The following is a 13,044-nucleotide window of genomic DNA, read 5'->3' as shown; positions in this document are numbered from 1 at the left end:
CTTGCTCAATTGCCTCCATACAGTCTGAGGGTCTTGCTATAATCCATTCTCTACCTGGGCTGCAGTTGGCACTGTAAGATATATTAATTAGCAGTTATTTTCCCTGATATGTACTTAGGGCTTTTATGTGCCAGAGTCCAGAGCCGGTGAGTGAGTGAATGAATGAATGATTATTTATTTGTTTGAGATAGGGTCTTGCTCTGTTATCCAGGCTGGAGGGCAACAGTGCAATCACAGCTAACTGCAGCCTTAAACTCCTGGGTTCAAAGCAATCATCTCACCTCAGCCTCCTGAGTAGCTAGGGCTACAGGTCATTGGTCTCTGTTTTCCTGAGTGTGGTGGTAGAGGCCAGTAGTCCTAGCTACTTAGGAGGCTGAGATCTCTGCTATGTTGCCCAGACAGGTCTCAAATTCCTGGCCTCAAGTGATCCTCCTCCATTGGCCTCCCAAAGCACTAGGATGACAGGTATGAGCTACCATGCTTGGCCCAAAGCTTGTGTTCTTAACCACTGAAAAATAAGAGACCTCTTTAATCTTCGTATTTAATTCTAAATTATCTTAATAGTGCTGAGTCACAACTTTCTGGTGGATTGACCAAAATACAGGAAATGTGGAGGGAAATTGTATATTTTATACTAGAAATCAATACATATTCAAATGATAAATTCTATTATCCAGCACAATTAAGGATAAGAATTCATAAGAATGGATATATTAAGCTTCTGTAGATATTTTTAAAAGCCTTTAGAGGGCAACTTTTGAGCTCTGAAACTGGTTTCAGGTGTGCTCAAGACTGTATTTTAGAACTATTATCAGGTTATCAAAGTTTCTCTGCATTCAATTCCAGTTATTTCCTGAGTATCTTGGCCTAGCCAGACCATCTTACCACTCCTAAAATGTGTACTATTTCTCCTAAAGTACAATGCCCCCCATAAAGATTATTTTTATTACTCTATGTTTTTTACTTTTTAAAAATGATGTGTGAGAAATTGGCCCTTGGAGGCTGAAGTTGGAGGATTACATGAGGCCTAGAGTTTTAGTCCAGCCTGGGCAACATAGCAAGACGCCGTCTATAAAAATTAAAAAAAAAATTATGTATGAGAAAGGCCTCCAGATATAGAGGGTTATATTCAAAGAATAGTACATTTAGTTACTTCAATCAAGGCAGAAAAACAGTGATAAGCTTATGAAATTTGCAGTACAAAGTCTGGATTCAAAAAAAATTAACCAAAAAAACTCCCACATTTATTTCTATCTGATTATATACAATTTCTCAAATAACTGATGTGAAAGTATATGGACAACTAAAGTGTACAATACATACTTCAGGGATTACTTACATGTTAAAATTGTAAAACCTCAAATTATACGGATTTTTAAAAAATGCACAGATATCCTATTTACTCCAGAGAGCATACCTAATAACAAACTCTTTTTTTTTTTCTTTTTGAGACAGAGTCTCTCTCTGCCACTCAGGCTAGAGTGCAGTGGCACAATTGTGGCTCACTGCAACCTCTACCTCCTGGGTTAAGGCAATTCTTCTGCCTTAGCCTCCCAAGTAGCTGGGATTACGGGTGAACGCCACCATGCCTGGCTAATTTTTGTATTTTAAAGAGATCGGGTTTCACCACATTTGCCAGGCTGGTCTCCAACTACTGACCTCATGCCCACCTCAGCCTCCCAAAGTTCTGGGATTATAGGCATGAGCCACTGCGCCCGGCCCATAGCAAACTCTTAAAATTAATAACATATTATGTTAGAGAAAGTCAGCTTTTGTCTTGATTTGGAAATGTCTGCTTTGTATGACATTGATCTAAAATTGCTCTCTCACGCACACCTGTAATCCCAGCACTTTGGGAGGCTGAGGCAGGCACATTGCCTGAGCTCAGGAGTTCAAGACCATCCTCGGCAAAATGATGAAATCTCGTCTCTACTGAAAATACAAAAAATTAGCTGGGCGTGGTGGTAGTCACCTGTAGTCCCAGCTACTTGGGAGGCTGAGGCAGGAGAATTGCTTGAACCCAGAAGGCAGAGGTTGCAGTAAGCCAAGATCACACCACTGAACTCCAGCCTGGGTGACAGAGGGAGACTCTGTCTCAAAAAAACAAACAAACAACAACAAAATAAAATTACTTTCTCATTATAAAGTCAGGTTCATGTTTCAATAGAAGTCAAGAAACAGCTTCTCCTATCCTGATTTGAGGAAGTGGGGGAAAGTCCTAGGCCCGTATGATACAGGGCCAGGATTCAGCAAAATTACTGTACTTCTTTCAAAGTTTTTCTTTCTACCTGCCAACATCAATACATTCCTTTCTCAAAAGATGTTTTATTTTGGTTTTTAATAATTAAAAAAAGACTATATTCCCTTGTAAGACTTTAACATTACAGTATCTTAGAAGAGCAGGTAAAATATCAAACGTAAGAAAAAGAAATAACAAAAGAAAGTCTTGATGAATAATTAATATTATATTTCTTCTACAATTTGATACACAAAACAATAAAAACTTAATTTTAACATTAATACTACCTGTAGGGATTTTTTTGAACAGCAAAAATCATAGGTTCATTTTTAATCGCGGTACTTTTATGGCAGCTTCTTCAACTTCTTTTGATATGTCTACCCCAAGAGGACATCTACGTCAGAACCAGACAAATCACATTATTTATTTGCTTCATGATCCATCACTAGTTCTACAGACTATTTGCTTAGAAATCTGACAGTATAAGTATCTACTGTATAATTCATCATATGTGGTGATGATTCTTAAATGCATACAAATATAGTGGGCCCTCAAGTCAGGATAATGAAAGCTAGCCTCATTAATAAGAAATCTAAATTTTGAGACTTTTTTTGAGAACATCTGTTTTCTTGTTCTCAAATACTGTACATAAATAAGTTAAAACGTAAAATATAAAATAAGGAAAATATCTTATAAATCTCTACAAAACTAAAAAGGCAAAACATTTTTACCACACAGCTAAAGTCAAACCTGCATTCATTCACATTTTAGAAATGTCCCAGGTTTCTATAGGTTCTTCTCTATAGCACAACTATCTAGTTATGGAATATAACGTTGACAAATTTTTTTGTTTGTTTTTGGTTTTTGTGAGATGGAGTCTCGTTCTGTCACCCAGGCTGGAGTGCAGTGGCACGATCTCGGCTTACAACCTCGACCTTGTGGGTTCAAGCAATTCTCCTGCCTCAGCCTCCTGAGTAGCTGAGATTATAGGCGCCCGCCATGACACCTAACTAATTTTTTGTATTTTCAGTAGAGACAGGGTTTCACCATGTTGGCCAGCTGATCTTGAAAACCTGACCTTAGGTGATCTGCCCACCTCAGCCTCCCAAAGTGCTGGGATTACAGGCATAAGCCACTGTGCCTGGCCAATGCTGTCAAGTTTTAAAACATCAGATGAAAAGATGTTTAAAATATAATTATGTTAGATTATGAAAATAATTGTCTTTTACTATTCCAGAATTAACTTATAACAGAATTATATAGTAAATTGAAAAACCAGCTAGGCATGGTGGCTCACACCTGTCATCCCAACACTTTAGGAGGCCAAGGTGGGTAGATCACTTGCGGTCTGGTGTTCGAGACCAGCCTGGCCAATGTGGCAAAGCCCAAAAACTAAAAATACACAAAATTAGCTGGACATGGCAGTGTGCACTTGTAATCCCAGCTACTCAAGAGGCTGAGACATGACAATCACTTGAACTCAGGAAGCAGAGGTTGCAGTGAGCTGAGAATGGGCCACTGCACTCTAGCCTGGGTGACACAGTAAGATTCTGTCTCACCAAAAAAAAAAATAGTAAAAGAAAAAACTGTGCTATTTGTTGGAATTTTGATTTGGGAGAGGAAATAAGGCTTGCAGGAAATAGCTATCTTTTGGCCAATTCTCAGCTGCCTGTGTAAGAGCATAATCCCAACCCATTTTCACACCTGAATGCTTTCTGCAGGTTTTCCTTAAATTTCCCAGCATGTTAGCTGGTTTTGAGATGTTCTTGACATTGCAAAAGTCCAGGCCATGAACATGGTTTCCACTCTGGTTCCACAGGAGGGAATTCATCACTCTTACTCATGGCTTGTTTCTAATTCACCTAAACTGGTCAAGATTTTTATAATTTAATACTGTAGCAAAAATATTTCTTATACAGTATCAACCTCAACTAGGTTTATGAAAGACATTTATGTCACTTTCCTTCAAGTACCACAAGAGTGTCAATGAAAACCTCATATATAAAAGCAGAATTCAGGCTTTGACTTAAGTAATGTAACTTGCATAAAGAACATGAATGGTACCACATACTTTGGTTCATAGCGGATGTCTTCTATGTCATGTAAGATGCCCACGCCAGCACGTAATCTTTCAATACCGTTCCTAAATAAGAATCATTAAAATAAAATCAATAGCTCCAAGATCTGAAGGAAGGTTTAGTATGATAAAACGGCAATTAATATTTACATGATTATGAGTGAAGCACATATATCTTGTGGCCTACCATGCAATCATAATGCCATTATCAGTGCACAGTCTGGGAGGAGGACACATCAAAGTGCACTGTGTTGCGTTTGTTAAAATTTCCAGAGCTCTGCGGATATAGAAGTTACTTGCAACACCTCCAGATGCAACCTGAAGGAATTGAGAAAACCAAAAACTATCATACATGGATATGAATCAAGCTGTTAATTAAACCTGGGGGAAAAATATCAACATTATACAATAATTAACTATCTCATTTTGAGATGGGTAATGGGCAAGTTATATATCTATATAATAAAAATTTAGAAAGAAAAAATCACTAATAATTCTAATAGCATAGAAACATTACTAGCATTTTTGTATATTTTCTTCACACCTTTCGTCTGAATATTTAATATAATTACAATCATAGTAAACTACTATTTTAGACCTTGAATTTTTTATTTTGTGCATCTTACTACATAACTCTTAAAAAATTATTATTTGATATCCATGTAAAATTCCATCTATGAATTACCACCATTTAAACATTGTCCCACTTTATACTTTTTAAAAGAATAAAGTTTCAGATACAGTTAAACAGGATGTTTATCAAGGTTTTTAAGCACAATTGAAAGGATTTCGGCTGGTACAATGGTAATAGGTTATCAGAACTTATTAACATTAGTGTTTCATGAAAGTTTTTGTACCACCTCCCACTGCTAAATTTGACTGGCTTATTTAAAAACAAAAAGGGATTTCATTAAAGGATGAAGGAAATCTGCCTATTTTTCTAAAAATAATGAGCAGTTACTGCATTTGCTTTCTTTATTGTAAACCCTCTTTTAAATCCAAGAAGAAGATGCGATTTTGGACTTTTGTGCTATAGAAGCTATATAGATGTCTCGTGAAGCTGTCAAACTAGTACAAGAAATAGCGTTAGTCCTTCCTATCCTGCATAATTTCATACTGTCAGGGCTAGCATAGCGCATAAAGATCTGTTCACCTAAACACAAGGTCAAGGTCTTGGGAAAAAAGCAACATATTGCAAAGTGTAACTATTACTATAAAATGAGATAAAACTTACCAGTACTGCATTATTTTGAGGTAACAAGTCTCTCTGCTTACAAAACAGAATAGCCCGATGTGTTCTTTTCACAATAAGACATGCTGTTGTGTGCTGTACTGTGGCAGCAATGTCTGCAGCTGAAGACAGGATTTGTCCCTGCTCAATACCTGCAGAAATGAGCAGGTATTTTTAGAAACAATCCAGGAATATTTATCTGTTCAACTTTATTAATTAGGAATATACCTTCCTCTTTTTCCTTTTGTATTATTATTTTATTAATAAGGTGTTGAAGTCCAGTAAAAGAAAAATCACAATTTTTAGCACGTTGCAAGGGAGGTGTGATGTCAAAATGAAATCTGTTTCCTTGTTTGGCCAAATGTTCTATGGCTTTCCCACCACTCATGGTGGAGCATTCTGGATGTTTTATTAAAGAAAGTCTTCTTGCCACCTATCAAAAAAATATTTTTTTAATGAGTCATAAAATTAAATACTTTGAAACCAAAAGACGCAAAGTAAATAAATTGAAAACTGCTAACAACCCCCACCCACCACCAAATGAATAAAACATGCTATACTTTGAGAAATATAGACTATAGCTGATATTCAGGTAAGCAGACAACTCTGTTCCTTATGATGACCTGAACAACAGAGGCCAATCACTGCCCCTGTCTATTTTTGCTCTTCTGTTGGGGTTGGAAAATAGGCTTGAAGTTGACAGTGACTGCTTAATGACGAACATCAGCAATAAGAACTTGCCCTGTACTTTCTTCCTATCAGTTCACTGTGGGAAGCAGTGTTTTGTTTTGTTTTGGCCCCATATATATGGCAGTAGCCTCTGCAGTATTCTAAAACAAAGGGTGAAAAAAAACCCTATGTGTCTCTGGTGTCAGCAATTATGTGATTTAATTATAGAACTCTGTGTCCTTATGTTAATCTTTATACATTCTCTTACCTTTTTGCAGTATGTTAGTTTACAAAGCACTTTTCTTCACATATATTATTTGACAAAATATATAACTGTATCTGCCAACTATTTCAGCCTTTATGTATAGATACTAACCTCTTACCATTTTATTAGGAAGGGCTAAGAAAGAATTCTAAAGTTGTGTACTACTTTTTATTTTTTCTTACCATATGTGAATTTTTTTCAGTTTACTAAGATATCATTCAGAAATATTTAGATGAATGGTGGTAGCACATCTGTTGCTACTTAGTTGAAATGTACAACATAACAAAAAAGAATGGAGAAATTAATTCTTAAATAATTACCTTGTCAAGCATGTCACCTGGTGCTATGTCCAAAGACTTTCCAAGAAGCAGAAAATCCGAAACTCCTTGAACTAGTGCCAACAGACAGTGACCTCCAGAAATCAAAAGAACTAAAAAAGGAAATTCTACTTTATTGGTCAATCTAATAGTAAGTGCATGAGCCTCCATATGATGAATGGGAATGAATGGCTTTTTTAACTGTCCTACCAGCTGTAAGCTAAATGATAAGCCCACTCCCAGGCTTAAAGCAAGTCCTGGTTTTATGGTAGTTGCAATTGCTGAGAGGTCACTTGGAGAGATGCTACTGGCAGAAAGAGCTTCCTGTACTATTCGTTGAATATTTTCTCTGTGAAGCTGTTGAGCTACTGGAGGAATAATTCCACCTGTTCTGAAAGAAACAAAGACAGCTTTTTGTAGTTTTAAGAATGTAAAAATGAAGAAAAATGAAAATATAACTAAAGGCATGTCCTCAAGTTAATCATTATATAGCTGAGTAAATCAAGTATTTTCTAATGTGTACCTTCTAATGTAGCACACTATGGTTAGAACTCAGTATGCAGTAATCAAGGAGATAATGTTTCTGACTTTTTCAACTTATTCACAGCAAACTCCCACGGATTTATTTGTTGTTTAATGAAATCACCAAAACAATCTTGCAAAGCATTCCACACAAGTTTTGAGCATGGGAAGGACAGGAAAAAAACTGTATTTAAGGAAAATTAATCTTCTTGCTGACAGGAGATTTTAAGAGAGATTACTGCAAAAGTATTTGTGTAAAGTGATTATATCTTAAACTGAGTGATTGCGGGAGTGGAAAGAAAGGGACAGAGAACCTTGAGAACTGCAATAACTAATTGAATATAAGGGTCGGGGACTAAGGCATCAAAGTTTGTTCAGCTATTCAGCTGGAATGACTGGGAGAAAAGAAATTCTAACAGAGAAACATGAAGACAGTTTTATAAAGATGAGCTAATTTTAAAACACATTCCACTTGAGGTCACAGCAGGAGACAGATAGCTTGCAATCCTGAAATACAGTTTGGGAATCTGGTGTTCAGAACTGGTAATTTGGATTTTTAGTCCATGTAGGACAATGGATGGCCACTCCAAACGTCAAGTGTAAAGAACTGAGGCAAATTTTCTAGCAACAGATTTGCTATGTGACTGAGTTACAATATGAGAAGTAGAGCAATAAAATACAGAGTCTGCCAAATGCACTGCTAGTCTCAAAAAAAAAAAAATCTTCAAATATTTGATGTTGCAAAACCTACTAGTTCTATATGTAGAAATGAAACTTCTCAGTAAGTGCATTTAATGAATATTTGCTGAATAATTAAAATATTGTTTCAGGAAGTGAGGGGGATATGAATGAAATGATCTGATTTCAGCACATCTACACTGTAATACGATTTCCCTTTATTTTTCAAAGCTACTTTTTCTCTTATCTCTCTCATCTCTGTTAGCAGCATCAAATAACCCTCGGGTTTCAAAGTTCATCTTTACCTCCTTTCTCTTCCTCGTTCTGTTCTCCACATTTAAGTTTATCACCACTCCCACTGCCAAGCCTCAAAAGCCCTCATCTCAGTCTATTCAGCAGTCCTCTAATTGCACTTTCCTAACTATGTCCTTTGATTCTTAGAGGCCATCCTATATTGTTGCCAGAGAATACTCTACAGCACAGTGCCACCCGTTATTCCCCTACTCAAAACCTTTAGTTTTGTGGAATTTGGGAGACATCAAATCCAGATTCTCTCCCTGTCACTCATTTCTTCCCTCTCTGTCTTGCCTCCCTCCTTTCCTTTCTGTGCCTTTTCTGTGTATTTTATCATCCAGGGATTATGCTAAACACTAGGGCCAAATAAGAACATGGCTTTATTCTCAAAGAATAATAACAATGTATTTTTGTCTTGCTATGATTTGTAGACAGTATGGAGTGTGGATTAGGGAACAAAGCTAACAAAGAGGCAGAGAAATCATTGAGGTTGAAGCTATATAGCCAAGAGTCTATATAAGCCTACACTCTAACCTACTTATATGGTGAGCAGTTCAAAGGCAAGGGTCATGTGTGTCATTCATATTTGTACCCCAAATGCCCCAAGTATTGCCTGGCAACTATAGGTATTCAAAACATGCTGAAATGAGCTAGGTGGATGGTATCACTGAAGCCTATTTGTCTCCTCAAGTGACCTATGCTTTAGCTGAATTGAATGTCCAGCACTTTCTCACTTCTTTGCCTTTGCTGACAATGCTCACTCAGTGATACGGTTTGGATCTGCATCCCTGCCCAAATCTCATGTTGAATGGTAATGCCCAGTGTTGGAGATGGGGCCTGGTGGGAAATGACTAGATCATGGGGGCAGACTTTCCCCTTGGTACTGTGTTGTGATAGTGAATGAGTTCTCATGAGATCTTGTTGTTTAAAAGTGTGTAGCACCTCACCCCTCTCTCTGTCCTGCTCCTGTCATGTAAGATGCCTACTCCCACTTTGCCTTCCGCCGTAAGTAAAGGCTCTCTGGGGCTTCCCAGAAGCAGATGCTGCCATGCTTCCTGCACAGCCTGTGGAACCATGAACCAATGAAACCTCTTTTCTTTACAAATTACCCAGTCTCAGATATTTCTTTAGAGCAGTGCAAGAATGAACTAACACAGCCAACTTATAATATTCTTTCCATCTCCATTTACTGAAGGCCTAACAAAAGGCCCCTGAACACCTGTGACGTGTCAAACATTATGTTGGGCACTAGGTATAGCATAGTGATTAATATAGACATGGCTTCTGTCACCATGGCACTTAGACTCTACTGAGAGAGATTATACATAAATGAGCAAATGTATAAATTGTAAAAGTATTACAAAGTATATATGTAGAGTATGGTGACACAGAATCGAATTTAGATAAAGTGGTCAGGGTAGTCCTTTCTATGCCATTAACATTTACATGTTCAAAAGTTCAGTGCACTTGAGAGAAACTGAAAGGACTATGAAGCTGAGACATGGGAGTAATAGTTACTGTTTGCACCACTTGTTTGATATTTACCTTATGCTGCCTTTTACTATTAATTCTCCTTGTAGGTCTACACATCATGTTTCTATGATCAAGTTAAGCTTCCTGAAGCCAAGGACTTTCCAGTACTTCATGGTGCCTTATTAATATCCAGCACAGTCCCTCCTGCATATTGTTTGAGGCTTAATCTGCCTCTTCACATATATTATTTCTAATGCCACCCTCCCCTAATTCTATGAGGCAGATGTTAATTTTCATATTTTACTGATGTGAAAACAGAATCAGAGAGGATACGGAACTTGCCTACAGTTACAGAGCCACTACTAAGTGCTTAATTGAGGATTCAAATACATGTCTATGATTTCAAAATACCAGGCTTTTTCACGATTCAGATGTTGTAAATTGATGGCTTAAAGACATACTCATCTGTAGAGTATTTTAATATATTTTGAATTAGCTACTAATTTAAAAAATCTCAAAATGTGACATTAAAAATTTGGATTTCCATTTTTTCTTAAAAATTACGATACTCTAATAACACAAGTCCTGCATTCCTGCATGGCAATTGGCTAGAGCTGAGTAGTGACCTCCTCCAGACATTTTCCTCTTTATATCTTGTCCATTTATTTGGGTATCCTTCCTGGTGGTCCTCTACAAACATCTCAGTTTATAATCCTTGCACCATTCTATGCTTATTATAATTTACTTAAGTACTAACACAACGTATATGTATAAATATGAATAGGGTTTTTTTTTTTCAGTGATTAACTCAGTTTTCCTAGGACTTCAGCTGAGACCATGAAACACAGAAGTGGAGAAAAGAAGGAATGCATTACTGAAGGAAAATCATTGATAAATACTGAAGCTGAGAATGAGCTTAGTTTATTTTGGCAACAGGATTACTTAAGGTTGGGACCTCACTCTGAAGACTCTTAAAAGCCAGGATGAGGTGTCTGAGGTTTTCTATAGCAGTTGTTTAAAGTGTTTGCAAAAAGAAATAAGACAGTAGCTCCTGAAAACTTTTATATATGACAAATAGAAAAAAATGATTTCATTTTACTTTTTCCAAAAAAAGTGGAAATGACTAAGATAATGTCTACTTACTTTAAATGAACTTCAGTTTGGGAATGTATTGCTTCTCCCAACACATTTCCAGTTTCATCCACCACAGCAGCTGCTGTATCATCACAACTGGTTTCAATTCCCAATACTATTTTATGAAGAAATAGTGTTCCAGGATGAAAATTAAAACTTCTTAAAAATTCATAAACTTTCCTTTTTGATGGTTTAAAAACTCCTGCTGTCTTATTCAAGGTTAGCATACTTACTCTATAGATAATTCCTGAAAAAGAATTACAGAAACAAAACAACTTCTTATTTGCAGTTGACATTGGCCTGCTAATCTTTCAATATATAGTTTTACAGAATTACAGGAAAGTCTGTAAAAATCACCAAAATTTTGTAAAGGATATATAGCAACATGTGAATATAAATAACATTATGAGTGGATATAATGTTCCTCAAGAGGGAAAACGGGTCAGATATAAAATTTTTTCATTACTTGCATGCTGTTCATTCCAAAGGACTTCTTATTAAAACAGCTAATATTACAGTACAATAATTGATAGAGTCCTCTGAAAAGTGCTATTTATTTTTGACAGCTAAAATTAAGACAAAATGTGGATTTTCTAAAAAGAATCAAACAACAAAGGCAGATGGAGCAGATAAAAATACTGTTAATGTATTCTGTTTCCTAAAAATACCTTTTAAAATAAAACTTGATCATTTGGTTCAAAAACAAGAGTTAACATAAACACACACACATCAGATTTAGTCTCTGGGTTATAAACAATAGTGTTCTCATGAAGCTCTTCTTCAAAGAAATATTTCGACTAAAATGACTGCAACCTAATACCTATTTTATCTTTAATTATAATCTTTGGAATTAAAACTCCACTTTTTGCTACAGGTTTTATCATAACAAGCATCTTCCCAAATCCTTTTCCCCAAAACTAATAGCCCATCACTAAAGCACAGTAGTATTTTCACACTGCGAAGTACAGTACCTAATTTTATGCCCCCAAATCATCCGTTCTAAAACTTTCCGGGTGTTAAAGCTGGTCGTTTCTCCACCACACTAAAGGGATACAGGGTATCCCAGGGATTCGAGGTGAGCGACCTACTTGCAGACAGTTGCGGGCAGTGCAGCCCAGACAGACAGGACACCCTAGAGGAATTAGATTTGCATTAACAAAATCTGGACAAGGAGGACCGTGCAAAGCACTACGCTTTGGGGCCAAGAAAGCTGCAGGGTGAACCCACGTGACTTAGGTAGCGCTGTTCTCTGGTCTGCTATAAAGCAGCGAAGGGCGCGAACTGGAACCGCGTTTCCAGGTGCACACCATCATTGCGGTGAAGAGTGAGCAATTTCACCCACCTTCCTCTTGGGGAGCAGGTGCTAACACTTGTCTCCTTTCCCTAGTAAAGACTGTCGACTGCCCGTATTGCTGCAGGAGAAAGCCCGAACCTGTCGCTCGGAAGTGATGTCATCAACACCGTGCCGGGTCCCTTCCAGAACTGGCTGGTGTTTCACTAGAGAGCGGCATTCTTAGTAAAAACAAAAGCTTAAAGGCCGTCTTTGCCCAAAACGTCCTGTGTGCTCGCATGCATTTTTCTTCAGATTTGCAGTTGATGGGAGTTCCATAGAATGACACAGCTAGTGACTGATCAGCGGAGACAGATTACAGGTTTGTCTGACTACACATCAAGTTGCAAACACTAAGCTACAATAAAAAGAATTTTTTTTTGCCTTTTGCTGGAATTTAGTTGATATTGTGAGAAAAGGATGGGGTAGATTGTTCATTCCATTTTTAAGGGAACTATCACCAAATCTAAAGATAGGGGTGGGGTACCTGATACTTTCATAAGAGAAATAGGATGGAAACTAGCGGCACCCCCTAGCGGGGCAAGGGTTGGGGGGGGCGGTGTCCGAAAGAACGGAAGTGTTTCTGGTCGGACAGTGTAAATCGTTACTCCCAGTTAACTTCGAAGAAAGGTGCTGGCTTGTTTTTATAATTTTTTTTTTTTAAGTCGGTGGTAAATATTCTGTTACCTTAAAAAATCCTATTTTCATATTGTTCTTACTATGTACACGAAATTCAGCATGGTATGTTTTCAGTCTTGCACCTGCTTTTTTTTCTTTTATTGGTTTGTGAACTTGTTACCATTGTTTGAACAGAT

At 37.2% G+C, this 13,044-nt stretch overlaps 1 protein-coding gene across 2 annotated transcripts; it reads right to left on the bottom strand.

Annotated features, from left to right (window-relative positions):
- Positions 1-540: 540 nt before the first annotated feature.
- On the bottom strand, positions 541-12,799 carry OSGEPL1 (O-sialoglycoprotein endopeptidase like 1). 2 transcript variants are annotated; one of them, XM_032292660.1, is made up of 9 exons: positions 12,242-12,799; positions 10,909-11,146; positions 6,802-7,189; positions 5,776-5,980; positions 5,551-5,699; positions 4,504-4,634; positions 4,311-4,382; positions 2,527-2,633; positions 541-1,069 (listed from the first exon to the last, which is right to left on the bottom strand). In XM_032292660.1, the coding sequence occupies exons 2-8, from the start codon at positions 11,124-11,126 to the stop codon at positions 2,555-2,557; spliced, it is 1,242 nt and encodes a 413-aa protein (XP_032148551.1). In that variant the 5' UTR covers positions 11,127-11,146; positions 12,242-12,799; the 3' UTR covers positions 541-1,069; positions 2,527-2,554. The 2 variants fall into 2 exon arrangements, with proteins under 2 accessions (XP_032148551.1, XP_032148552.1); XM_032292661.1 differs by having other exon boundaries at positions 6,802-7,184; positions 12,242-12,798.
- Positions 12,800-13,044: the final 245 nt, after the last annotated feature.

This window comes from Sapajus apella, unplaced genomic scaffold (genome assembly GCF_009761245.1).
Source record: "Sapajus apella isolate SASKATOON/1434 unplaced genomic scaffold, GSC_monkey_1.0 scaffold28, whole genome shotgun sequence".
In the NCBI taxonomy this organism is placed as follows: domain Eukaryota; kingdom Metazoa; phylum Chordata; class Mammalia; order Primates; family Cebidae; genus Sapajus; species Sapajus apella.
Note: the sequence above shows the minus strand (reverse complement) of the source record. Positions and strands in the feature narration are given on the sequence as shown.

Bases quoted from the DNA above. Each gene is read 5' to 3' on its own strand.
- OSGEPL1 (XM_032292660.1), bottom strand. From the start codon at position 11,126: ATGCTAACCTTGAATAAGACAGCAGGAGTTTTTAAACCATCAAAAAGG. The intron at 5,981-6,801 runs GTAATTATTTAA...TTTTTTTGATAG, and splicing joins CAGGTGACATGCTTGACAAG to GTGGCAAGAAGACTTTCTTT. The intron at 5,700-5,775 runs GTATATTCCTAA...TCATTTCTGCAG, and splicing joins ACAAAAGGAAAAAGAGGAAG to GTATTGAGCAGGGACAAATC.